The sequence below is a fragment of the Felis catus genome, chromosome D2 (genome assembly GCF_018350175.1).
Source record: "Felis catus isolate Fca126 chromosome D2, F.catus_Fca126_mat1.0, whole genome shotgun sequence".
Taxonomy (NCBI): domain Eukaryota; kingdom Metazoa; phylum Chordata; class Mammalia; order Carnivora; family Felidae; genus Felis; species Felis catus.
In genome coordinates this window covers 61,424,334-61,447,888 of record NC_058378.1, presented here as the reverse complement: position 1 = coordinate 61,447,888, position 23,555 = coordinate 61,424,334, and the positions used below count along the sequence as shown (strand labels likewise).

At 44.2% G+C, this 23,555-nt stretch overlaps 2 protein-coding genes across 2 annotated transcripts in view; one reads left to right on the top strand and one right to left on the bottom strand.

Moving 5' to 3' along the window:
- Positions 1 to 4,304: 4,304 nt before the first annotated feature.
- Positions 4,305 to 17,551, bottom strand: INA (internexin neuronal intermediate filament protein alpha). The gene is made up of 3 exons (XM_003994377.6): positions 16,490 to 17,551; positions 8,132 to 8,256; positions 4,305 to 6,353 (listed from the first exon to the last, which is right to left on the bottom strand). The coding sequence occupies exons 1-3, from the start codon at positions 17,549 to 17,551 to the stop codon at positions 6,041 to 6,043; spliced, it is 1,500 nt and encodes a 499-aa protein (XP_003994426.1). The 3' UTR covers positions 4,305 to 6,040.
- NT5C2 (5'-nucleotidase, cytosolic II) overlaps positions 17,483 to 23,555 on the top strand; it is a 149,949-nt gene continuing 143,876 nt past the window's right edge. Inside the window, exon 1 of the mRNA XM_045040626.1 lies at positions 17,483 to 17,609. The gene's annotated coding sequence lies outside the window, so the exon portion shown is untranslated. The remainder of the gene's footprint in view (positions 17,610 to 23,555) is intronic.

The window sequence follows — 23,555 nt, the reverse complement described above, 5'->3', positions numbered from 1 at the left end:
AAATGTATAATACATACTTCTAAGGAAAAATACCTTTTTTGCCCTGCACAGTATGCAACTAACTAGACCTGCTACTGATCGTATTCTAAAACTCCAGCCCTTATATTTATGATTTTGGCTACCCGCTGCTAACATTCTATAGCCCCTATTAATAAGAGCATACAATAGAACTAGAATGAAATGTCTCAGACTTACACACAGAGACCAATTGCCTCACCAGGGGAGGGAGTGGCCATGTGGTGATGTATGGTAATTAATCGATGAGGAAGGGAGCCTGGAGACCCCTCCAAGATCAATCTTCATTTTTCTTTGTAGCCTGAACTTTCTGTTTTATTTCATTCGGAATCACTAAAGCACTGTAGAAACAAATCTTTAAATATCTGCAGTGTGATTCACCGTATCTTATTATAATCCTGGGCTATGTGTCTGTATTTCTGTGTGTTTCAAGGGATTGTAAGCAAGAATTTATAAATTTTAGCTAGTCACCACCCCCACTGAGTAAGCTTGTCAAATATCAGCATAAAACATGAGTGCAATCAAATAATCTAAGAGATCAATAGAGGAAGAGAGAAGCCATTTGATCTACATAGTAACGGTTCTTCTCATCTTTTGAGGATTTGCAGCAGGGGATGGTAATTTAATGATAACAATCCTTTGTTTGGCTGGATTCAGGAGCATTTGCCCCTTTTGCAAATGGCATAGACCATATGAGATATTTGAAAATAGCGAAGTCATGATTGGCTTAAATCTAAAATGTACATGAAGTTTGAACATGCAGCAAAGCTAGTAGTGTATGTTCTATAAAGAAAAATAAAATTTCACATACGAGCTCTATTTTAAGATCGTATAAAGCCCCCCCCCCTCAGTTATTTCCATTTTAAGTACTGGGCTTTCAGGCACACCGGCTTATTTGGTTCTAAGGGGGAAAACGTACTCTTAGGCTTTAGATGCTTTTCAGGACTTTGAAGATTTCTGATGATAGAATAATAAAAATAGTATCAGTTGGAAATCAGTGATGGGTGCTCATTAGCAACCAATATTTCTAGCTATTCTTTCTTTTGTTTACATCCAGGGGTATTTCTGGCTTTTTCTCTAGGTTCTGCTTCAAAATCAATACTCTTATTAGATCTGGCTTATGTTGTCCTCACGGAATTCCTTCCAACTGAGATTGATTGACCCAGGTGGCTGTACGTAATGGTCTCAGCTGGAGCAGAAGGTATAGTAGACTTTGTAATTATATTTTTCTGATAGTTCCATAAATTCCCTATCAGTGGATTTTTTTAGATTGAGGTGAGATTTACATGATATAAAATTAATCATTTTAAAGTGAACAATTCAGTGGCATTTAGTATGTTCACAATGTTGTGCAACTACCACCTCCATTTTAGTTCTAAAACATTTCCATAAGTCCAAAATAAAACCCCGTATCCACTGAAGAGTTACCCCTTATGCCCCCTCTCTTTAGCCCTGACAACTACCAATCTACTTTCTGTTCCAATGAATTTTTTTTTAATTTTTGGTTTATTTTTAAAAATGTATTTAAAAAAAATTTTTAATGTTTATTTTTTAGAGAGAGAGAGAGAGAGGGAGAGAGCTAGCAGAGAGAGAGGGCGACACAGAGTCTGAAACAGGCTCCGGGCTCTGAGCTGTGAGCACAGAGCCCGAGGTGGGGCTCAGACTCACAAACTGTGAGATCATGACCTGAGGCAAAGTCGGATGCTTAATCAACTGAGACACCCAGGCACCCCTTTAAAATGTTTTTAGAATATTTACTTAATTTTGAGAGAGACAGAGTGCAAGCAGGGGAGGGACAGAAGAGAAATGGAGACACAGAATCCAAGGTAGGCTCCAGGCTCTGAGCTGTCAGCACAGAGCCTGACACAGGGCTTGAACTTGTGAATAGGGAGATAATGACCTGAGCTGAAGTTGAACACTTAACTGACTAAGCACCTAGATGCCTTAATGTTTATTTATTTTTGAGAGAGGGAGAGACAGAGCACCAACAGAGGAGGGGCAGAGAGAGAGGGAGACAGAATCTGAAGTAGGCTCCAGGCTGAGATGTCAGCACAGAGCCTGATGAAGGGCTTGAACTCGTGAATTGGGAGACCATGACCTGAGCCAAAGTTGGACCCTCAACCAACTGAGCCACCCAGGCACTGCCCCTGCCCCGTCCCCGCCGCCGCCGCAATGAATTTCTTAATACATTTCAAAAACGATTTCATATTTGCCTTTAGAGTCATCAATGTGGTTCTGGACTCCCTGCTTTTGTTCACAAGTAAGTTTTAGAAGTTTATCTGCAGGACTATAGGTGATTTGTGTTGTGTCTGGAGCTAAAACTTGGACTCTAGTTTCCAGACAACAGCTCAAATCTTGCTGTCTTCTTTAGCTAGTGCAGTAAAATGAATTCTAAGTATCCTGGATTGATTACCTCTTGAGGAATTGTCCCTGCTGTAATATTCCTTCATTTCCAGGCCTTTTGATACTGAGCTACAGAGTTCCTTTGCAAAATTACATTTTAAAACTCCTTTTTAAGAATTAGGTAATCGCATCTAATTCTGTTTCATTTTTAGTAGGAGGTGACTCAGTTAGATGGGCTCAGAACCCAGTTTTGAGCTCCCACGACCTCACTGCAATGCAGGACGGTAACAGGTTCAGGAAGTCTGGAAAGCAGTTTGCCTATGGGACTTGGTGTTGCCCATGGTTTCTGGGGCAGAAAAACCTAAAGTAAAACCTGGTGAAGAAGGGGTGAAAAAGGTGATAGAAATAAGGATTCCCACTCCCTCAAGTGAGGGGACTTGCTTTTCTGTAGAGAAGCAATATCGGAAAGACAAGCACTGCGGTCAGAAGATCAAGGCTCAAATCCCAGCTCCCTAACTCTGTGACAATAGACATGGGTTTTAACCTTGCCATTCCAAGGCTCTATTTCTTCATTTGTAAAATGGGTATACAAATACTATCTAAAGAGTGGTTGTGAGGTTTAAGTGAGATAATTCTGTTTGCTGCCTAGAACAGTGTCAGACACATAGTAAGTAGGTACTGAATAAATTAAAGCTGTTATTAGTCTCAGGAGGCAGGGGATCTCATTGTCTAATGAATGTGAAAGTCATATTGGTTATCGCTAATGCGCTTTGTGGGCAGGCTTCCCCACAGTCTCACAGACTCTCTTTGTTGTCCTGTTCTAGTAGTTGGTTCCTCTTCTCCTCCCCCCTGCCTTATGATTCTGAGCCCTGTTTCCTTGTTACTGTAATGGTCCTGATTTACTAATTTATCAACTCCAGGCTTTTAATGTCTTTATAACTGAGCTCATGGCAACCAGTGGCAACTCGCTGAAAATAGATGTAAATTAGAGCTAGAGATTATATAACTGTAATCAAAAGATGCTGGTTTTCCAGAGACAGATCCATTAACCAAATACGTAGAATCCTTAGAAGTGGCAACCAATATCTATATTGAAAACCCATGTGTTGATGAGACTATTATTTTTATCCCTAATAGGCCCTGAAAGATGTTTGATTACTATAAAGCTCTCACTGTTAGTGCAGGATGAACATCTCTTTTCCCAAGCAGTTCCGTCGATGTATCCTTGCGTGGCATGCAAGTACTCTCAGCCAGATGGACTGAGAAGGACAAGATTGTTCAAGATTCAGCAAGCTCCAGCTTCACCACCACTATCGGTGGGGGTGGCACCCACATCCCCTCATTTCAGTCTCCATCCTGGAACGTGACATGGCATTAGGGAATCTCAACTCCATGGACTTCTGGATACCAGAAGTAAACAGTCCAACGAGGAACCCCAAGCCCCTTGATATGGACAAAGTTTTGTGTATTTTTCTGGAAAAAGGGTCCATAGCTTCCTCCGAGGAGTCTGCAATCCATCAAAGGTTAGCAATCATTACAGTGGAGGAAACTTCTACTGCTGCCTATGTTCTACCTAAACATATCTGCAGAAGTATGACCTCATTTTCAAAAAAGGAAAAGATTCTTATTGTTTTGAACTACCTTTTATCATATGCATTCTGTGCATATCCAGGCACAGAATCTATTGTCTTGCATCATTTGTTTGATTTGATCCCTCCACTCCCTGCCATAAACTGTCCATTTAGCGCATTACGTGTTTCAGCCAGTGTGAAACACATGCAGACTATATAGCCCCAAGGCTTGGGCAGGGGGAAAAACAACCCTAAATGTAGATGCGAGGAACAAAGCATAAATAATTTCCAAATTATTTGGGGGTACAGTTGTCTCATTGAACCAAAACAGTGCTTCTCTCAACTGAAATAGCAAAAACCACAGAACACAAGTTATGTTGGTGGGATTCGTGTGACTTTTAATTCTTATCTTACTAATGTTTTACAGGAAGTCTGAGGAGTAAAGACGGGGATGGAGTGAGGGAAAGGAAGAAGAGAAAGCATCTTTCCAGTTCCTTGAACCATTGCAGCAGGTCCTAGGATAAGAAAGTTTAGTAAAAGCATCACGCCCTATCTGTTGTGAATGGAGATGTGTGACAGAGACCTGGCAACTCTTTAGGTCTGGTGGAAGTGAATGCAGACAGAGAATTAACCCGACATCAAACTTGGCACATGTACGTGGAAGACTGGGCAATGCGGCTGCTACACAGTTGGGCAGATGAAAAGCTGACTCTCCAGAATGTACTTCCTAGCACGTGAGTAGGAGCATATGTACCCCTTCTCTAGTCTGGGTGTCGCTGCCTCTCCAGTAGGGAAGGGAGACCCCACCAACCATGCAGCAATGGGAAAACTGTTGGGCAGGACTCTTTTATTAAGACAAGAGAAAGATTTCTTTTTCATGTTTGCCGGTGGTGTTGATTGACCAGAGGTGACTTCTTTTACTTTTGGGCAGTAGCATTGTTTCTGGGGATAATATAATTACACTTAGCACTCTTCAAAGGCATAGGAGAGTAAAAGCAAGGCCTTGTTAGGACCTAGACTGTGGAAAAGGGGATAAGTGGGTTCTAAGGGTCAGGGTACGAAAGAGCTAATTCTAGATCACCACAAATGAACTGACACAGAGCAATGAGACCTTGGCTTTTCCCATCCACACAAATACTCACCTCTTCTAGCTTATACTACTAAATCTAAGGTCAGCTTAATCACAGCTTGGGACACTATTAGTGTGTTTCTAAAGTTAAAGTGAACAGCTACATTCAGAATAAAGTACTTTTTTTCCCCCTAATCAAATGGATTTGAATAAGCTGAAAGCCTAAAATCTAGGGACGCCTTTCATTATTGTATTTGTTGGGGTGACCCTTAAAACTTATCACTGCTTTTTTTTTTCTTTTTTCTTTTTTCCTTACAGAATTGGAAGGACATGAAATGGGTAGGGAGAAGTCATTCCACGAATCACAGAAATGGTCAACATGCATCTAATTTTACCCATTGAACAGAGAGAGCTAAAGGGGGTAAGTTCTTTTGAGAAGAACCTAAATGTGTTTAAGGGGGAAGAATACTACACTAGGCTCTTTTTTTTTTTTTTTCCTGAATGGAAGAAAGGATACAAGGAATTGTGAGAGGTGGGAGGAAGTGTCCATTAAACAAACACCTATCACTTGTGAAGCAGTTTTGTCAGAATGGTGTTGGATGTGGACCATTGGTTTACCTTTGGCAGTGATCTTATGTTTTATGTACCTAGAGTGAGACTATATAGCGGGGTAATGTCTGGGTATAGCGAGCAAATACAGGTTTTAATTTCAATTCACAGCAAATGACGATGATCACAGATTTAGCACCTTGATTTGTACTTCCTCTGTACCTGAATCATCTAATGCTGTGAAGCCTGAGCTTTAGGTGAGAAAGCGGAATTCTTAGATAACTCCTTTGTGGTTGTGCTAGGACTGCAGCTTGCTCCAACCTAAGGGGTGCTTTTCTTATTAGAGAAAGTAAGGATTCAATGCTAAATAGGAGACTGAAGCCTTGAAGACATTTTATAGGGGTGACAGGTGTTTTGGTTCAGGAATAGGCTCTTTAACAAGTCAAATGCATATTATCCCCTCTTAAGCATTAACCTTATTAAAGCAACAGAATTAAATTTTTTGGCTTGAAGTGGTACTTTCTTCTATATTCAATTTCTCGGTTTTCTTAGTAGATATGACCGTCTCCTCCAGTATTTCTTCAAAACTTTCTCCTATCTGGGAGGTTTTCTTAGAGGCCACCTTAGAAGCCTCTTCCTCCTCCTCCTCCTCTTTCTTAAGAGACAGCCCAGTGGATGAGACTTTGGAGGTTGTAGAACTGAGGATTCTAGGTGGGAGCAGATAACCCGGATTGGGAGGTGGATTCAGCCCTGAAATGCTTAATCCACTGGTGCTAAAACGTGTCTCTTCGCCTTCCAGCAGTTTCCTGTAAATCCAACAGAGAAACATTCTTAGGAAGTCAACTTGCAACTTTTTTTGAAAAGAACTTAACCCTCCAGCTGCTATTCATTTTAGAAAGATTCCATAAGACTCTTCAGTTTCTTTATGAGATTGAGACCAATAAATATTGAATGCCAAGGCTCAAAGACTTGGAGTTTATCCAGCACACGCACAGGTACACGCACACATGCACACTCTCACATCTTCAGCACCAGCTGTGTTTAAGGCACTGTCAAAGGGAAACCTATCCTATTCACAAATATGTTCAAAAAGGAATTTCTGTACAATTCTCCTTGGCCTCATCACACCCATTTTTGGCATTTAAGAGTCTACAAAGCTCTAGGGAGAAGTAATGTTACTATTTAAAACCTTAAATGCAATAGGGATAAGGAGGTGAGAAGTCCACAAAGGAGGAAAGAACCGCCTAATTAGCCTGAACTTGAAGATTTGTACTTTTTTCCACGTACAAAGGGAATGGAACCAGCAACACAAAAACCAGTAAATGAAACTGTTTCAGGTACCAGACTTTTTCTCAGCCTCGCCTAACCAGCATCATAAGTGTGGCCCCAATACTTTGTTTCTCATAATTCTAATAATTTTTATGACCTTTTCTTTAAAATCAGAAACTCAAGAGCACCTGGGTGGCTCAGTCAGTTAAGCATCTGACTCTTGGTTTTGGCTCCGGTCATGATCTCACGGCTTCATAGGTTCAAGCCCCACCTGGGGCTCCACGCTGACCATGCAGAGCCTGCTTGGGATTCTTTCTCTCTCTCTCTCCCTCTCTCTCTCTCTCTCTCTGCCCCTCCCACACTTGCACTCTGTTTCTCTCAAAATAAATAAATAAACTTAAAAAAAAAAAGAAACTCAAGACACAATCAAATACTCTTGGAGTTTTGTTTTGGAGTAGTATACATAGTGTAAAAGAAAAAAAAAAACCTCTCAGATCTGGGTTGAAACTGAACTCTTTCATTTACCAGCACTATGACTTAGAATAAGTTACACCGTCAGTCTATGGTTCAAGTTTCCTCATCTGCAAAATGGAAATAATATGACTAGATAATTTAAATATAGTATCTAATATAGTGCCTGGCACATAGTAGTCATTCCAAAAAGAGTAGCTGCTGTTACTACCTTTTTTTAAAGGTTCACTAAAACGTTGTTTGAGTAGAAATCCAGGGGGATACCTCACATATTAGGATGTTCTATATTGTATAAACCCTATTTTTAAAAGTTAGAGTCTGGTGGATTTTTTCTTTTATTCTTTTTTTAATGTTTATTTTATTTTTGAGAGAGAGAGAGAGACAGAGATAGAGCACAAGCGGGGGAGGGGCAGAGAGAGAGGGAGACACACAATCCTAAGTAGGCTCCAGACTCCGAGCTATCAGCAAGGATCCCAACGTGGGGCTTGAACTCATAAACCACAAGATCATGACCTGAGCTGAAGTTGGACGCTTAACCAACTGAGCCACCCAGGTGTCCCACAGTCTGGTGGATTTTATGTCAACCTCTGGATACTCACATTATTTCTTTAAATCCTAGCAGAGGTAGGTAGACTACTCCAGGACTAGTAAGGTGGAGCTGAGATATAAACAAGTTGAAGGACAGAGGGGTCAGCTCACCTGCACAGGGCCAGTGATGTCTTTCTTTCCTCATCCCCCCTCACCCATCAGAAATCAGAGAGACTGAAACCACTTTATCCACTTATTGGGGTAGTGTTGCCCCAGATGACTGGACCTGGTTGGGTGAGCATCCCCTCTGAAATACCTGTAAGCGGCAATCTCAATATCAAGAGCCATTTTGACATTGAGCAAGTCCTGGTATTCCCGAAGGTGGCGAGCCATCTCACTCTTGGTGTTCCTCAGATCATTCTCCAGCTGCCCGATGCTATCCTGAAAAGTGATATATCCAACATATTTGAGCCACCTGAAATTCAGTAAGATTTACACAAAGCAAGGATTCTCAATCCTGACTCCACATTAAAAATCTAGGCCTGTCCCCCGGCCCGGATTCTGATTCATTTGTTCTGGGGTGGGGTTCCAGGAACTGCATTTTTTCATAAAGGTTGGATGATTTGGGTGCATGGTCAGGGTTGGGCACTTCTACTGCAGGGCATATGGTTCTTGATTGAACACCGGAGAGATATTTTCTCTTTTTTAAATGTTTATTTATTTTTGAGAGAGAGAAAGAATGCTAGTGGGGGAAGGGCAAAGAGAGAGGAGGACAGAGGATCCTAAGCAGGCTCTGTGCTGACAGCGGAGAGCCTGATGCAGGGCTCAAACTCACAAGCCATGAGATCATGACCCTAGCTGAAGTCGGACACTTAACCAACTGAGCCACCCAGGTGCCCCCCTCTCTCTAACTTACTTATCATCCCTCCTTTGTTTGTTGTATTGCTGCTGAATAACTCCATTGTTGCATGTCTTTTCCAAAACCAAAGCCTCAGGTTAGAAGCTTAGACTCAGAAAACTCCAACTGTGAAAAGCACAGAGGATGGCAAGTCTTCTCTGTCTCCATTCATTTTGATGGTTTCCTGGAAGTCTGCTACTCAATCATCTTACTGAAAGCATTTTACACAATACATAAGGAGGAAGCAGAAAGACTTCATGGAATTGTTTTAATACAAATGACAGATTTAAATTATATATTTAAAACGAAACTAACTAGGTTCATGTAATAGCTTTGTTCCAAATTCTTTCAGGTGCAAACCCAGGCACGGAAGAAAACTAGCTTTAAAGTTTTGATTCTTGAGCAGCCAGAGGATTTTTTTTTAATGATTTATTTATTCCAAAAAAATTTTTTTAACATTTATTCACTTTTGAGAGAGACAGAGCACAAGTGGGGGAGGGGATTGAGAGAGGGAGACCCAGAATCTGAAGCAATCTCCAGGCTCTGAGCTGTCAGCACAGAGCCTGACTCAGGGCTCAAACTCATGATGGTGAGAGCCACCCAGGTGCCCCCAGAGGATCTTTTCAAAACACAGCAGATTTTGTTGCTTACTTTCTTGAAACCTTCTAAGAGCTTTAGAATAAAGTCCAAACTCCTCAGCATGGTCTATACTATTCCCCTTGCTCAAAGTGTTTCAGCTACCCTGGCCTTTTTTGCTCCTTAAACTTACCAATGAACTTACTAACTTCATTGCTGTCCCAGGCCCTGTAGGCTAGCTATTTCCTCTATTTGGAATGCTCTGTAGTGGGTCTTCCGTGGCCAACTCTGTGTCATCGAAGATTCAGTTCAAACGCCCTCTGCTCAGATAGGTCTTCCTTTGTGTCTAATGGAGGTACCCTTTCCACACTGATCTAGCACGGTATTTTACCTCAAGCCAGGCCAGTAGCTACCCTGGGCAGGGGCTTTGTGCAAATGAGAAAAAGGCAACTCCAGTGAGAGGACAAATTACAAGAAAGCACATACTTGAAAGTGGCCACTCTGCTCTTGGCTCTTATCATTATCTGAAATTTTCTTGTTCATTTATTTTCTGTCACCTTCCTTTATCTCATGGTTTTTCAACCTGGGAACTATTGACACTTTGGGCTGGATAATTCTTTGCTGTGGGAGGTTGTCCTGTGCATTGTAGGGTGTTTGGCAGCATCCCTGACCTCCACTAGTAGCACACCCCCTCCCTCCCAGTGGGGATAACCAACAATGTCTCTAGACATTGCTAAATGTCCCCTAGAAGGCAAATCACTCAAATCAAATGTAATTTACATGGAAACAGGGGCTGTTTCTGTTTAGTTCACCCCCGGCAGCCCAGATCCTAGCACAATGCACACTGAGACGCTCAATGAATAATTGTTAAATGAATGAATGGTGCTACACAAGCACTTTTCCTATGACCTGAAAAGATGTGAGCTAATAACCCATATAATTCAGTTGCAGCTTTGTCAACGTAAAGAACACAGCGATTTAGAGTAACTTTTGTGAATGAGTGATGCAAATAAACATCAAAAGCCTCAAGAAGTAAGTGGTGAGGGGCCCTCATAACTTCCCGTGTGGGAAGGATAAAGCGGTGGTGAAGGCAGTGCTGATAACATCAGGGGGTGCAGACTTCCAAATCAGGAGACTGCAGAAAGAATGAAAACTCATACCACCTACCTGTTCTATAAATATTGACAGGAATACCGCGAAAGAGAGACTCAATTAACTGAGGGGTACACAGCAGGGAATGACAAGCAGTAAGGAAAATACATATTACACGGACAGCGATGGGAATATTCCAAAGTGTGTTAAGGTATCATAAGGGCTTAAAATGGTTTTTACCAAAAATTTTCTTGATGGCTGTTACCAGAGTTTAAACTAATCTACAAACAAGTCTGCTAGTGAAGCATTGGGGGTAAGAGAGGCAACACTACCATGGTAAAGGGGGAAAGGGGAAAGGGGAGGAGGCTTTTCATCATGCGAAGTAGCAGGAGAAATGAAATTTGAGGAAAAGTGGAGGATTTCATCAGGATATTTGGGTTATATTTCTTGCCCTGCCACAAATACCCAACATACCTCAGTCAGTTTTCTATATTTTAGTTTCTTCAAAACTTTCATTTCTACATATGGAATATTATAATGTTTATTCTTTCCTGAGATATACTGAGATCCTCAAGTTAGGATTACAGCTTAAGGGACCTCACATTACTATATGAGTCTATTATCTGTTAAATTAGATAACAGGCATTAGAACAGCACTTGTCACATAGAAATTGCTCAGTAATTGCTAATGATTTTTATTACTGTTAATATCATACCATGTGACTCTATACCCTTTTTAATCAAATGGACAGATTAATCATGTGTCCTCCCTACAACCCCTTGGATCACTAAGGAAAGCAATATATAATAAAACTTTAATATTAGATAGTTGAAGGCATATTCCTTAAAGCACCAGATTAAAAAAAAAAACAATTTTGAACAAAGACCTTTCTAAAGTGGCTTCTACCATTTTTTAGAAGTTTTTATTTTATTTATTTATTTAAAAATTTTTTTTAACGTTTATTCATTTTTGAGAGACAGGGAGAGACAGAGCATGAGTGGGGAGGGGAAGAAAGAAAGGGAGACAGAATCTGAAGCAGGTGCAGGCTGTCAGCTGTCAGCACAGAGCCCAACTTGGGGCTGGAACCCACGAACCGCGAGATCATGACCTGAGCCAAAGTCAGATACTCAACCGACTAAGCCACCCGGGGAACCCCTAAAGATTTTATTTTTTAAAGTAATCTCTACTTCCAATGCAGGGCTCAAACTCACAACCCCAAGATCAAGAGCTGCACACTCTGGGGTACCTGGGTGGCTCAGTCAGTTGAGCTCAGGTGATGATCTTGCCAGTTTGCCTTTCAGCACGGACCCACTTGGGATCTTCTGTCCCCCTCTTGCACTCTCCCAAAAATAAATAAATGAATAAATGAATGAATGAATGAATGAATGAATAAATAAATAAAAACTCCACTCTCTACCAACCAAGCCAGCCAAGCACCCCACTTGTACCATTCTTAATTAGGACATAAACATAATGCAACCTTTCTTAGCAACCATAGGTTGTGATAATGATCAATTATTTTTCTATAGTTCTATTATGTCTTTTATCTTCTAGGTCAGCTGAGGTATATCAGGTTATTTCTATCCTAAATGGCCCCAAAGACCAGTGTTTGCATTAGTGCTTGTTACTTATTGGTTTTCTTTGTTCTGAAAGTGAAACTAATGCTACTTGTCCTTGATGATGACTGACTCCATTGGTCCCTCTTCTCTATCTTGCAGCAGGCTTGAAATTCAAATGACAAAGTGCTTTAGAATCATGTAAAGTAAGAATGAGTAAGTGAGGGGCACCAGAGGGGATCAGCTTACCAATATGTGATTTGAGGTTAGATGTTTTGTCTCATCAGGGGGTTAGTAAGGTCCTTTTTCTTTTCTTTTTTCTTTTTCTAAGTCTATTTATTTATTTTGAGAGAGTGGGAAAGAGAGGGGGAGAGGGGCAGAGAGAGAGGGAAAGAGAGAGAATCCCAAGCAGGCTCCACACTGTCAGTGCGGAGCCCAACGCAGGCCTCAAACCCTCGAACCGTAAGATCTTGACCTGAGCCAAAACCCCAAGAGTCAGATGCTCAACTGACTGAGCCACGCAGGTGCCCCAATGTGGTCCTGTTTTTGTTTGTTTGCTTCAGAGCTGTGTTTGCTGAATAAGAGGTTGTTGGGAGCTGAGTTCTAGATAGAGGAGATTTCCTTGAATTTTTATGTTATACATTTCATACATTTATTTTATGGATCAGAGTAGACAAAAAGCACAACTTGGCTCCTTTCAGAAGGAATTGGGCTGACTGCTGACCATTGCTCTTCAATGTCTAGTCTCTTTGTTTGTGCTCTCTTCCCCCACACCAGGCTGTCTTGCATTGCCCTTCAAAAGCCCTGCCAAAGATGGCCTCCAGCTGGAAATCTGAGCAGAGCGCTGCAGTCTGCCCCCTCCCCCAACCACGCAGCTGCTGCTGGCTTAGCCTGAGGGAATGGCAGAGAGGCACTCCCAGTTCCAGCTGGGGTCTCTCCTGGAGTAATAGCTAAGACAAGTGCTGAGCATCTTCCCAAGGCCTGGAAGGATGCAGATCAGGAGTAAGAGAAAGAAATGGCCACACAAGCATCTGCACGGGAGAAAAGGAACCACAAACAGTGCTATGGGTTTCATCACTTTTAGCAGCCCTCAGCAAGGTGAGCAGTAGTGAACATAGCACAGTTTGAATGAAAGAGCCCATTAAGAATTACTGGGTGGGGAGAGGGGATTTTTATATGTGGACCACCCATATGCCTTATTCTCCTTCCTGTCTTTGCTTTCTCCCCCCTCCCCCCCAACCATACTTTAAAATCTTGCATATTATGAGCTGGTGTATATTGTGAAATGCGGTTTAGGTCAGCACACCTCCAAATCAGTCTGAGGAACAATAGAATGCAGCGCTTTTACTGAAATTGCATATTTTCCTGGACCCCACCTGTGAACAACTGAATCCAGTTGGGAGTAGGGGTAGGCCTGAGAATCTTTTTGTTAAGCCCCCAAGTGACCTTGGTGGATCAATGGGTTTAGGAACTACTAGTTTAAATTTATTTCTGTGAAGGAGCAATCAAGGTGGCCCTGGTGACAACAATACAGTAAGGCAGAGAGGGGCAAAAACCAAACCAAATACACATGGAAGAACTAAAAAAAAAAAAAAAAAAAGGACCAAATGTAGTTTCTTTTGAATTCTAATTTCAGAGATAAATCTATTGAGCCATAGACTTATCTATCAGACACTGTTACCCCAATCTCTAAGGGGCCAGCCCCTTCTTGCTATTTCATTAGGTTATATTCCAATCTCATACTGGAGAGAAGAGGGCACACTTGGCTCATCTCCCTGGGGAGCATTAACTAATGGTGAGCTTTGATTGTTCAGCAAGGTCTTTCAAGGAAAGCTTTGGCTTTCCAAGACCATAATACAGGGCCAAGGCCACCGGTATCCTGAAAAAATATCCTTAGATGTCTTTGGCAGAACAGGGCCTCTAATGGTGATGAAGCATCTGTGCAGGAACCAGCTTCGCCCTGGGTCAGAGATGGGAAAGGGTTCAGCTGGAGGGTGGCTACATTTGGATTTTGAAGACAACGGTCCTAGCTCTTCATAATTTCTCCTGTCACCTGATTTGGACTCTCATATGTCATTGTGTACTTACCATGTCACCTTGAATCATTCTTTACCCTTTCAAAAGTGTAATAAGCTTTCTCTCCTTGAATAGGCTGTCAGCATTCCAGGCATGGAAAATGTGACTTTAATGGGGCCTTCCTCTGCCTCTTAAGAGGGTGGCAATCTTGCAAGGGAAAATGGGTCTATCACTCATCTTTGAAGCAGAAGAAAGAGAACGCCTCCCATTACTGCAGTGAAAGGGGAGTAGGGAGGGGTGAGAGGGCAAGAAAACAATGGCTGAATCTCATTGTGGAGAAGGAGGCTTTTCATCTTAGTCAGCACTGCCAGAATTGTTGAGAAAACAGCCAGAGGACACCCCTGTGACTTCAGGCCTTCAGGATCAGCAGGTGAGGATGTGAGCCCCTCACAGGACTTCAGCCTGAAGTCCCAAGGGGTAGGAAATAGCTTTCCGTTGTCTCATCTCCTCTTCCACTCCACCAGCAGGTCCACTGAGGCTTTGATGGCTCAAGCTGATGGGGGGCAGCACTGCAGAGCTGCAGATGCCGCAGTTTCTGTTGTTTTGTTAGTTTGCTTGTTTCCTGTAGACTGTATCTGTATGACCCTACTATTGTCTAACACTGAAAGCCTTTTAAAGCAAACGAAACAAGTCAGACAGTACTGTCACTACCTCTTAGAATGTAGGGCTATACCAAACAAACAGAGGGCATGGCAAAGCCCAATTTAGATGACAGTTGCAGTTGTAGATAAGTTATTCTTTTTGTAGAAATACTGGGCTAGCCCTTCAGAAGACCACCTACCTCATCTTTTGACGCTTCTAGAAGAACACATGAAGTCTCAATTAACTAAATGTAATTAATTCAGGCCATGCAGGGACTAGGCCATATACTGAAACATTCAAGTTACAGCTTTTGAAGCAGAACAGAAGTATTTACTTGAATTGTGCTATAATTCCAAATGAACCAAAACAAATGGTCCAAGCAAGCTTTCTTCCTTAAGTAACGGGGGTAGTTTATAATGGACAACATATACTTGCACACCGATAATAATTCTTTAGCTGTAGACTAACATAGTACTTTCAAGATTTCAGTCCTTTCTTGGTTCTATTTTATTAATGTTCCCAAACCCTGTTAATTTCATCAAATGTAAGCTTCAATCTTTGCTAGAATGAATTATTGAAAATTTCTGAATTATTACCATTCTACCCAATGGAGCTTTTATTATACCTTGAAATTGAATCACACTATTTAGATTCCTTTCTTTGCCTTGCCTCTGTACCCTCTGTGGTTATAAGCCCAGAATGTCCTATATAGTAGAACTGAAGATGCAGTCGCCTTTGTTTGGAGACAAAAAGGAAGAAAGATCCAGTCAATACCTTCACAGGAGCTTAGAGGACACGCAAAGATAGAAAAAATAAGCGGCCTATAACAAAGATAGGATCATCCATCTCTGTGATTTACCACATGCATTTAGGTTGGAAAATTATTAAGGAGATGTGAATTTTCAAGTGAGACCTCACTGCTGCTGAGCACATTAAGTGCTTTTTGTTAAGTGCTAAGCCATCCATGACAGTGAAAATTGATGCTGTCCACGAGGTGACCTTTGATTGCAGGTAGCTAGGACTGATGTGATGGTGTTGCAGATGGGAAAAAAAAAAGCCCAAAGCACTTAATTGCCTAGAGAGTCATAACTGGGACATGAGACGAGAGAGACATCATTTCTGAGATGGAAAGAACTCTAGATCAGCACCGAGGACAGCGCCCCTGACCATTCCCATTTGCTAAGCGGTTTAAAGCTTTCTTTAGCAGAAATATCCGTAGGTCCACAAGGAAACTGTGTGCGCGCGTGTGTGTGCGCGTGTGTGTGGTGGGGGGAAGGGGAACAGGGGGCAGAGCAGAGCAGTTGTGACTAGCCCAATCACCCAGCTCCCTGGCTCCCAATCTCTAGACTCTTTTGAAGGCAAAAGTCAAGAAAATGGGATAGAACCCTTCCCAGTTCAGTCCAGCATTCTCTCTAGGGCAAACCATAATCCATAAATATCAATCCCGGGGCGCACAGAAAGAAAGCCTTTCAAAGTCAAACAAACAAGTCAGACAGCTGAGACAGCACTGTCAACCATGAGAGGCTGTAACCCACCTGCATTGGGTTCACTCCTACTTTTGGTGGGGGACTGTTCTTCAGATCGCCAGGGTGTTTATGTCCATTTGCGGACAGGGAGGCATGAATTAGATTTTTGGACTCTGAAAAACTTAAACTTAAGGGATTTTTCTAAAAGGTCTCTGACAGGGACGTGACGGGCAGGGACAGAGGGTGGCCAGGACTCTAGAATTAATGGTATAGACTCCAGGGCTCTTTGTTTGCCTCCAGTTGGAGCTCTTCCTCTTCCCTTCCCTCCCCTCCTCTCGGTTCCTAGAGTTCCAGTTGTGTGGGAAAGCGCAGGTAGGTGGGGGAGAGGACAGGGCGCCCTCTCCCTTTGCAGCGTTCCAGCTCTTACCTGGTAGCTAGCCACCTCTGCACTGTGCCGCTCCTCCAGCTCCAGGATCTGCCTCTCCAGGGACTCATTGGCCCCACGCAGCCCCTCAATCTCGATGGTGCGGGCCTGCAGCTGGCGCCGGTACTCGTGAATCTCCTCACGGCTTGCCCGGATGGCCTCGGTGCTGCGCGCTGCCTGCTCGTTCAGGTTGGCAAACTTGGACTTGTACCACTCCTCAGCTGACTGGAGGTTCTTGGCAGCCAGGGACTCATACTGGGCGCGGATCTCCCTCAACGCCGAACTCAGGTCTGGTTTGGCCACAGCCACGTCCACCTCGGCCGCGGCCTGCGACGACGCCTGCAGCGTGGCCAGCAGCTCGGCCACCTCCTCGTCGTGCACCTGGCGCACGAAGGCCAGCTCGTCCAGCAGCGACTCCACCTTCTTCTCCAGGTCCAGGCGGGCCAGCGTGGCGCCGTCCACGTCGCGCTGCTGCGCCTTCAGGGCGCGCTCCGCGCCTTCGCGCCCTCGGCTCTCTTCCTCGCAGCGCGCCCGAAGCCGCTGCACCTCCTCGGCCAGCCCGTCGCGCTCCAGCAGGGCCTGCGCGCGCGCCGAGCTCGCCTCCTCCAGCTGCGCGCGCAGGTCGCGCAGCTCGCGCTGGAAGAGCTCGCCGACGCGCGACGGCTCGGCGTGGCGCTGTCGCAGCGCGGCCAGTTCGGCCTCGAGCGCGCGGTTCTGCGTCTCCAGCTGGTGCACCTTCTCGATGAACACAGCGAAGCGGTCGTTGAGGCCCTGCAGCTGCTCCTTCTCGTTGGTGCGGATAATCTTGTACTCATTGGTGCGCGCCGCCGCCTGACTCAGGTCCAGCCCGTCGGATGCCGGGGCCCGGCGGTAGGCTAGGCCCAGGCCGAGCGACGAGGCCGAAGAGCAGGCGGCCGAGGAGGCGACATTGCAGCGGGACAGCGACTGCGAGCGGAAGCTACCCGCGCCACCGGCGCTGGAGAGGCGCGAGGATAGGCGAGAGCCATCTCCAAACACCTTGCGGTAGGAGGAGGCGCACAGGTAGTGCTCCGAGCCGAAGCTCATGGTGCTGGGACCAGGGCCGGGAGAGCGGCTGCGGCTGAAGGTCCAGAGGAGAGAAGAGGTGCGCCAGACGGGGCGCGGCTGGGCGGTGTGCACCGGGTTTTAAGGCGCCGGGGCTGGGGCGGTGCGTTGTGGGCGGAGCTCCTGCTCCGGGTCTGGCGGAGAGAGGGAAGGGGGGCCTTCAGGAGCGGGGGCGGGGAAGCGCAGTGACAACTGCAGCTGCGCGCGCGGCGGACCCAGGGCGCGGAGACAAAGCCATTTGCGTAGGAGCCGCTCCCTGTCCGCAGCGCCCCTCCCCAAGAATTGTGTGGTTTGGAAGTGACTTGAGCGGAGGGGTGCCTAAACGACTGGGGTTTCCCATCCGGACACTACCCGGCTCTGTCGTTTCCCTTGACCCTGTTCTCCTTGCCCCCTTTAACCCACCCGGAGTTAGGGTTTTCTGGGAGGTGTCCCGTACGCCAGCCCATCCCTACCCAGGAGCTCCTGAGGGTGAGGCACTGTTTTTCCAGTTAAGAGTGGGGACTTTGTCCCTTCCCTCAGGCTTTGTCCCTTCCCTCAGCCAGCTTGGGGTTCCCAAGGGGTAGAGTGGGTCTACGTCAGAGAGCATCTCATCAGCCGTTTCTCTGCAGCTCTCGCGGAAGCGCCCAGGGCAGGTGGCTGGGAGGAATGCCTGTGACGCCCCCGGAGAAAGGCGGGGGGGGGGGGCGGATAGATAAAGAACACGGGCCCGAGAAGCGGATGGTGGAAAGAAATGGAGGTCAAAGAGCTGGGGTGGCTGCAATGGGCAAAACTGAAATGCCCCTGACATTTGTATAAAGGAACGGGTTTTCCACCCGCAGACCACACAGCTCTGTCGCTTCCCTTGACCCTGTCCTCCTTGCCTGCACCCGGAATTGTTTTTATTTTTGGTTTTTTTGTTTTGTTTTGTTTTTTTGTTTGTTTGTTTTTTGTTTTTAGGAGGAATCCTGTATGCCCATCCCCACTCCGGATCTCTGGATGGAGATGGATTCAGCACAGTCCCCACCACTCTCCATTGAATAACACCCAACTTCTTAATTCATTTACTTTACTTATCCAGCCCTGTAGGTGCTAGAGATTTCAGGCTATGTAAATCCTCATCTGGTTTAGCCGCGACCTTTCCTGTGTGGATCTCTCCTTGGACAAAAGAGGTCTCTGCAAACATTAAACTCCAGGAGTGGGGAAGGGTGCTGGCCACATGGCTGGCCTCCTTTATCGCACAGGGTGTGGGAAGGGAGGAGGTGTAGTCAAGGAATGGGATCTGAAGAGATGAAGGCTGGGAGGAGTCAGTGTAGGATCTGTAGTATGCACTCACCTTCTAGCTTATTGTATCTCTCAGGATGTGGTTATGGCTTAGGAGAGGAAGTAAGAAGAACTTTTTAGTAAACTCCAGAATCCCAGACTGAAGGCCTTTCTTGATTTGGAATCTCAAGAATGTAGTTCTAGGATAAGTTTTAACTTTGTGGGTGGAAATATTACCTGAGACAGACCACTAAAGGAAGGGAGAAGGGGAGTCCCATGGGACTTTGAAACATAGTTCTTGGCTTTATGCTTGATGTCATGGAAAATGGTCAGGCTCTGCCACAGCCTGTCTCCCTGGTTCCTCATCGCAGACTGAGACCTGTACTGAATTCTGTGTTCATTGGGCTCAGAAATGCCTGATGAGGGGAAGGATGGAAGAATGCTAGCTAACACAACTGAGTGATTACTCTCTGTTAACCATTGTGCCGGGACTTTTGCATAGGTTACTTCCTTTCTGGCCACTCTTCAGGGTAGCTTTTACCCCCATTTTTGGGCTCAGCTGCAGCACTCTGCACAAGGTCACTAGCACGCAAACACACATTCTTTCCTCACTACCTAATTCTCCTTCCTAGAGCAATGAGGCTCTTGAAGTCTCATTAATTTCCCTGCTGCCAGCATAAGGCTAAGTGGGCTTCTGAAGAGTTTTGACCAATAACAAAGTAGCAGACTGGGTTGTAATTCAAAGAATCAGAGGTGATGGATTTGAATTGTGGCTTCTGCCACTTACCAAGCCTGTAGAGATAACAACATCTACCTCCCCAAGGTTGTGAAAGATCGAGTTGATGTATGTGAAGGTGCTTTGTAAGCTGTATGCGAATAAGGGGTTCTTGTCATTATTGTCCTCTTTCAAATAGGGGACATTGCTTCGCATCTACCATCAACAGGATATGAATTGGGGCTAGTAATGGGATTGCAGGAAACTGTCATTTCCTGTCACAGACCTTTAGGCTGCTCCTTGGCAAAGAGAAAATAGCCAATCTTGATTGTGGTACTGTGGGCCAGCATGAGTGTCACTGAGTAGAAATGCGACAGATAATTAGATCTTACTTCTTTCTGGGTTCTAGTTCCAATCTCATTTCAACCATGTTATTTGGGACTGAATAACTAAAAATCAGCAATGTCCTGGTTGGAGTTTTATTTTTCTTTCTCTTTCCATCCTCCAAAAGAAACAGTACTCCCAAGGTAAAACACACACAATGCAGAAGTAAGGCAAAAGGCCTTAATAATCCAACAAAGGGGTAGTGGCCTGCAAAATATAGAGTGGACTGCGTTTTGTAATTTCTGAACAGCTTATCTTAAGATTCCAAACTGAGATTCTCCCATGGGACTAGTACCTCCCCTTTCTTGGCATACCACCCTACAGGCCCAGATGTTTGGCTTTAATATTTTTAGCACAAAGCTCTATTACCAAGAAGTGTTCTTGGCTGAGCCTCAAACCACAATTCCTTCCAGCTGGCCAGGTTTCTTGAGGGAGTGCCCTGCCCTAGGTAGAGGTTGTGTCTTCATCTTCCTATAATGTCAGACTCAGGCACTGTGGATACATTGGTTAGTCATCCCCAGGTTTTCCCTCATGCCACATCCTCTGTGGCCTCTCTGTGGCATTTGGCAGTGCTCACTACTCTCCTTGGTTTCAAAGACCCAGTTTTTGCTTTTCTGCTTTTCCCTCATAAACTCTTTTTTAGTAGAGGAAGGGAGGCTTGTGGTAGAATCTCTCCCTAAGGGATCTAGCTTTGCATCATGGCTCTTTCTAGCCATCGGACTCTGAATAAGTCACTGCCATTTGCTGAACTTAGTTTCTTTATCTGTAAAATTTGTTTAATGTTTATTTTATTTTTATTTTTATTTTTGGGACAGAGAGAGACAGAGCATGAACGGGGGAGGGGCAGAGAGAGAGGGAGACACAGAATCGGAAACAGGCTCCAGGCTCTGAGCCATCAGCCCAGAGCCTGACGCGGGGCTTGAACTCCCAGACCGCGAGATCGTGACCTGGCTGAAGTCGGACGCTTAACTGACTGCGCCACCCAGGCGCCCCTTAATGTTTATTTTTGAGAGAGAGAGAGAGAGAGAGAGAGAGAGAGAGAGAGAATGCACACAAGTGGGGGAGGGGTAGAGGGAGAGGAGAGGGAGACAGGATCCAAACCAGGCTACGTGCAGACAGCAGACAGTCCAATCTAGGGCTCAAACTCACGAACCGTGAGATCATGACCTGAGCCAAAGTCGGATGCTTAACCGACTGAGCCACCCAGGCACCCCTCTTTATCTGTCATATAGATGAAGACTACCTGAATATAGACTACCTGAGTAGTCTCCAAACCTGACTGCTCATTAGAAGTCCCTGGGAACTTAAATTCAGATTCTCAGGCCTTACCCCAGAGAAGAGGTTCTGAGAAGCCTTGACCTGCCTCTAATGAGACTTCTGCAAGGTTTAAATGAGATTATATACACAAAGTGGGTATACGATGACTGCCACGTGCATGCTCAATAAATGGTGGCTGTTAGAAGTATCAACTTCTTTATTCATTCAGCAAATATTTCTGAGTGCAAGGCACTAGACTAGGTGCTAGTATTAGGGCAGATGTGGGCTCTACTCCATGGGACTGGAAATCTAGCAAGAGAGATAGAGATTAAACAACTAATTACACAGTTAGTTATTAGTTATAATTGTGACAAGTGCTCTGAAGGAAGAGTACAAGTTGCTGTGGGGCATATAACAAAAGGCCTGACCTATGCTGATGGTTATCAAATTCTTATTTACAATTTCCAACTTTTTAAAAATTTTATTTTTTTAATGTTTATTTTTGAGAGAGAGAGAGAGAGAGACAGAGCGCAAGCAGGGGAAGGGCAGAGAGAGAGGGAGACACAGAATCTGAAGCAGGCTCCAGGCTCTGAGCTGTCAACAGAGTTCGATGAGGGGCTCGAACCCATGAACCGTGAGATCATGACGTGAGTAGAAGCCAGAGGCTTAACCAACTGAGCCACCTAGGCACTCGTTCAATTTCCAAATTTAAACTCACATCTCCAACTGCCTGTTGGACATCCCTCATGAATGCTTGCTGGTTTTCAAGTACTCTATATCTAAAAGTGGCCTCTAGCCTCTCCACCCCAGCCCACTTGTTAATGTTGACTTTTCTTTCTTTCTTTTTTGTTTATTTATTTATTTATTTGGAGAGAGAGCAGGTGAGGGGCAGAGAGAGAGGGAGAGAAAGAATCTCAAGCAGGCTCTACATTGTCAATGTAGAGCCTGATGCAGGGCTTGAACTCATGAACTGTGAGATCACAACCTGAGCTGAAATCAAGAGTCAGACACTTAACCAACTGAGCCACCCAGGCACCCCTAATGTTGACTTTTCTGTCTTATCCCTGTTCCTTCACTTGTGTACCTCTCTCTTCCTGGTATTTCCTCCTCTGGCCCTACTTCAACTGTTGATATCCTTAAGGCTCAAATGCCACCTCCCCTGGTATTTCGTATGTAAAGTGATCCTTCCCTCCCATAAACTCTCCTCCTCCTCCCCATAGCCTTTACAATATTCACATGACTTATAATTACCTACCGTCTTCTGCTGTTTATTATTTGTGTGCTTGTCTAAACTTAACTGGAAGCCCTTCTATATTTATGAATCTCTCTCAGCATCTATCACAGCACTAAACACATATGAGGTGACAAAAAATGGTTGAAAATTCTTTCCTGTACAACCACTTGGGAAGAGTCTTTGGCATGACACCAAGGGTGCAACCCATAAAAGAAATAAATAAATTTGACTTCATCAAAATTAAAAAAAAATTGTCTGCAAAAGACCTGTTAAGAAGTTGAAAAGACAAGAAGAAGAAGGAGGAGAAGGGGGAGGGGAAGGAGAAGGAGGAGAAGAAGAAAAGACAAACCATAGACTGGGAGAAAATGTGTGCAAATCATACATCCCACAAAGGATTTGTATCCATAATATATACAGAACTCTAAACACAACAGTAAGAAAACAAACATTCCAGTTAGAAAATAGGCAAAAGATTTGAACAGATATTTTACCAAAGGAATATACAGGTGGCAAATAAGCATATGAAAATATGTTCAACATCACTAGCCATTAGAAAAATGCAAATTAAAACCCTAATGATATATACTGTCTACCTACTAGAGTGGCTGAAACATAATACTGACAATACCAACTGCTTGCAAGGATTTAAAGTAGCTGGATCTCTCATCTGTTACTGGTAGGATTGTAAAATGGTACACCCATTCTGGAAAACACTTTGGCAATTTCTTACAAAGTTAAACATACATTTACCATATGACCCAGCAATCTCACTCTTAAGTATTTAGCCTAGAAAAATGAAAATCTACAAAAAAAAAAAAATCTGTACATGAATGGTCCTAGCAGCTTTCTTGGTAATAGACAAAAACAGAAAACAACCCAAATGTCCTTTAACGGGTGAGTAGATAAACCGTCCAATATGATACTAGTCAGTATTGAAAAGAATCAACTATTGGGGCACCTAACTGGCTCAGTCGGTTAAGCATCTGACTTCAGCTCAGGTCATGATCTCATGGTTTATGGTTTGTGAGTTCGAGTCCTGCATCAGGCTCCCTGCTGTGAGCAGAGCCTGCTTCGCATCCTCTGTCCTCTCTCTCCCCATCCCCTGCTCATGCTCTCTCTCTCTCTCAAAAATGAGTAAATATTAAAAAAAAGTTTAA

What these genes read in the sequence shown, in the direction of transcription:
- INA (XM_003994377.6), bottom strand. Translation starts at nt 17,551, where the DNA reads ATGAGCTTCGGCTCGGAGCACTACCTGTGCGCCTCCTCCTACCGCAAG. An exon ending in CAGAGGTGGCTAGCTACCAG is followed by an intron (nt 8,257 to 16,489) that starts GTAAGAGCTGGA and finishes ATCACTTTTCAG; the next exon opens with GATAGCATCGGGCAGCTGGA. An exon ending in ATTGAGATTGCCGCTTACAG is followed by an intron (nt 6,354 to 8,131) that starts GTATTTCAGAGG and finishes TTGGATTTACAG; the next exon opens with GAAACTGCTGGAAGGCGAAG.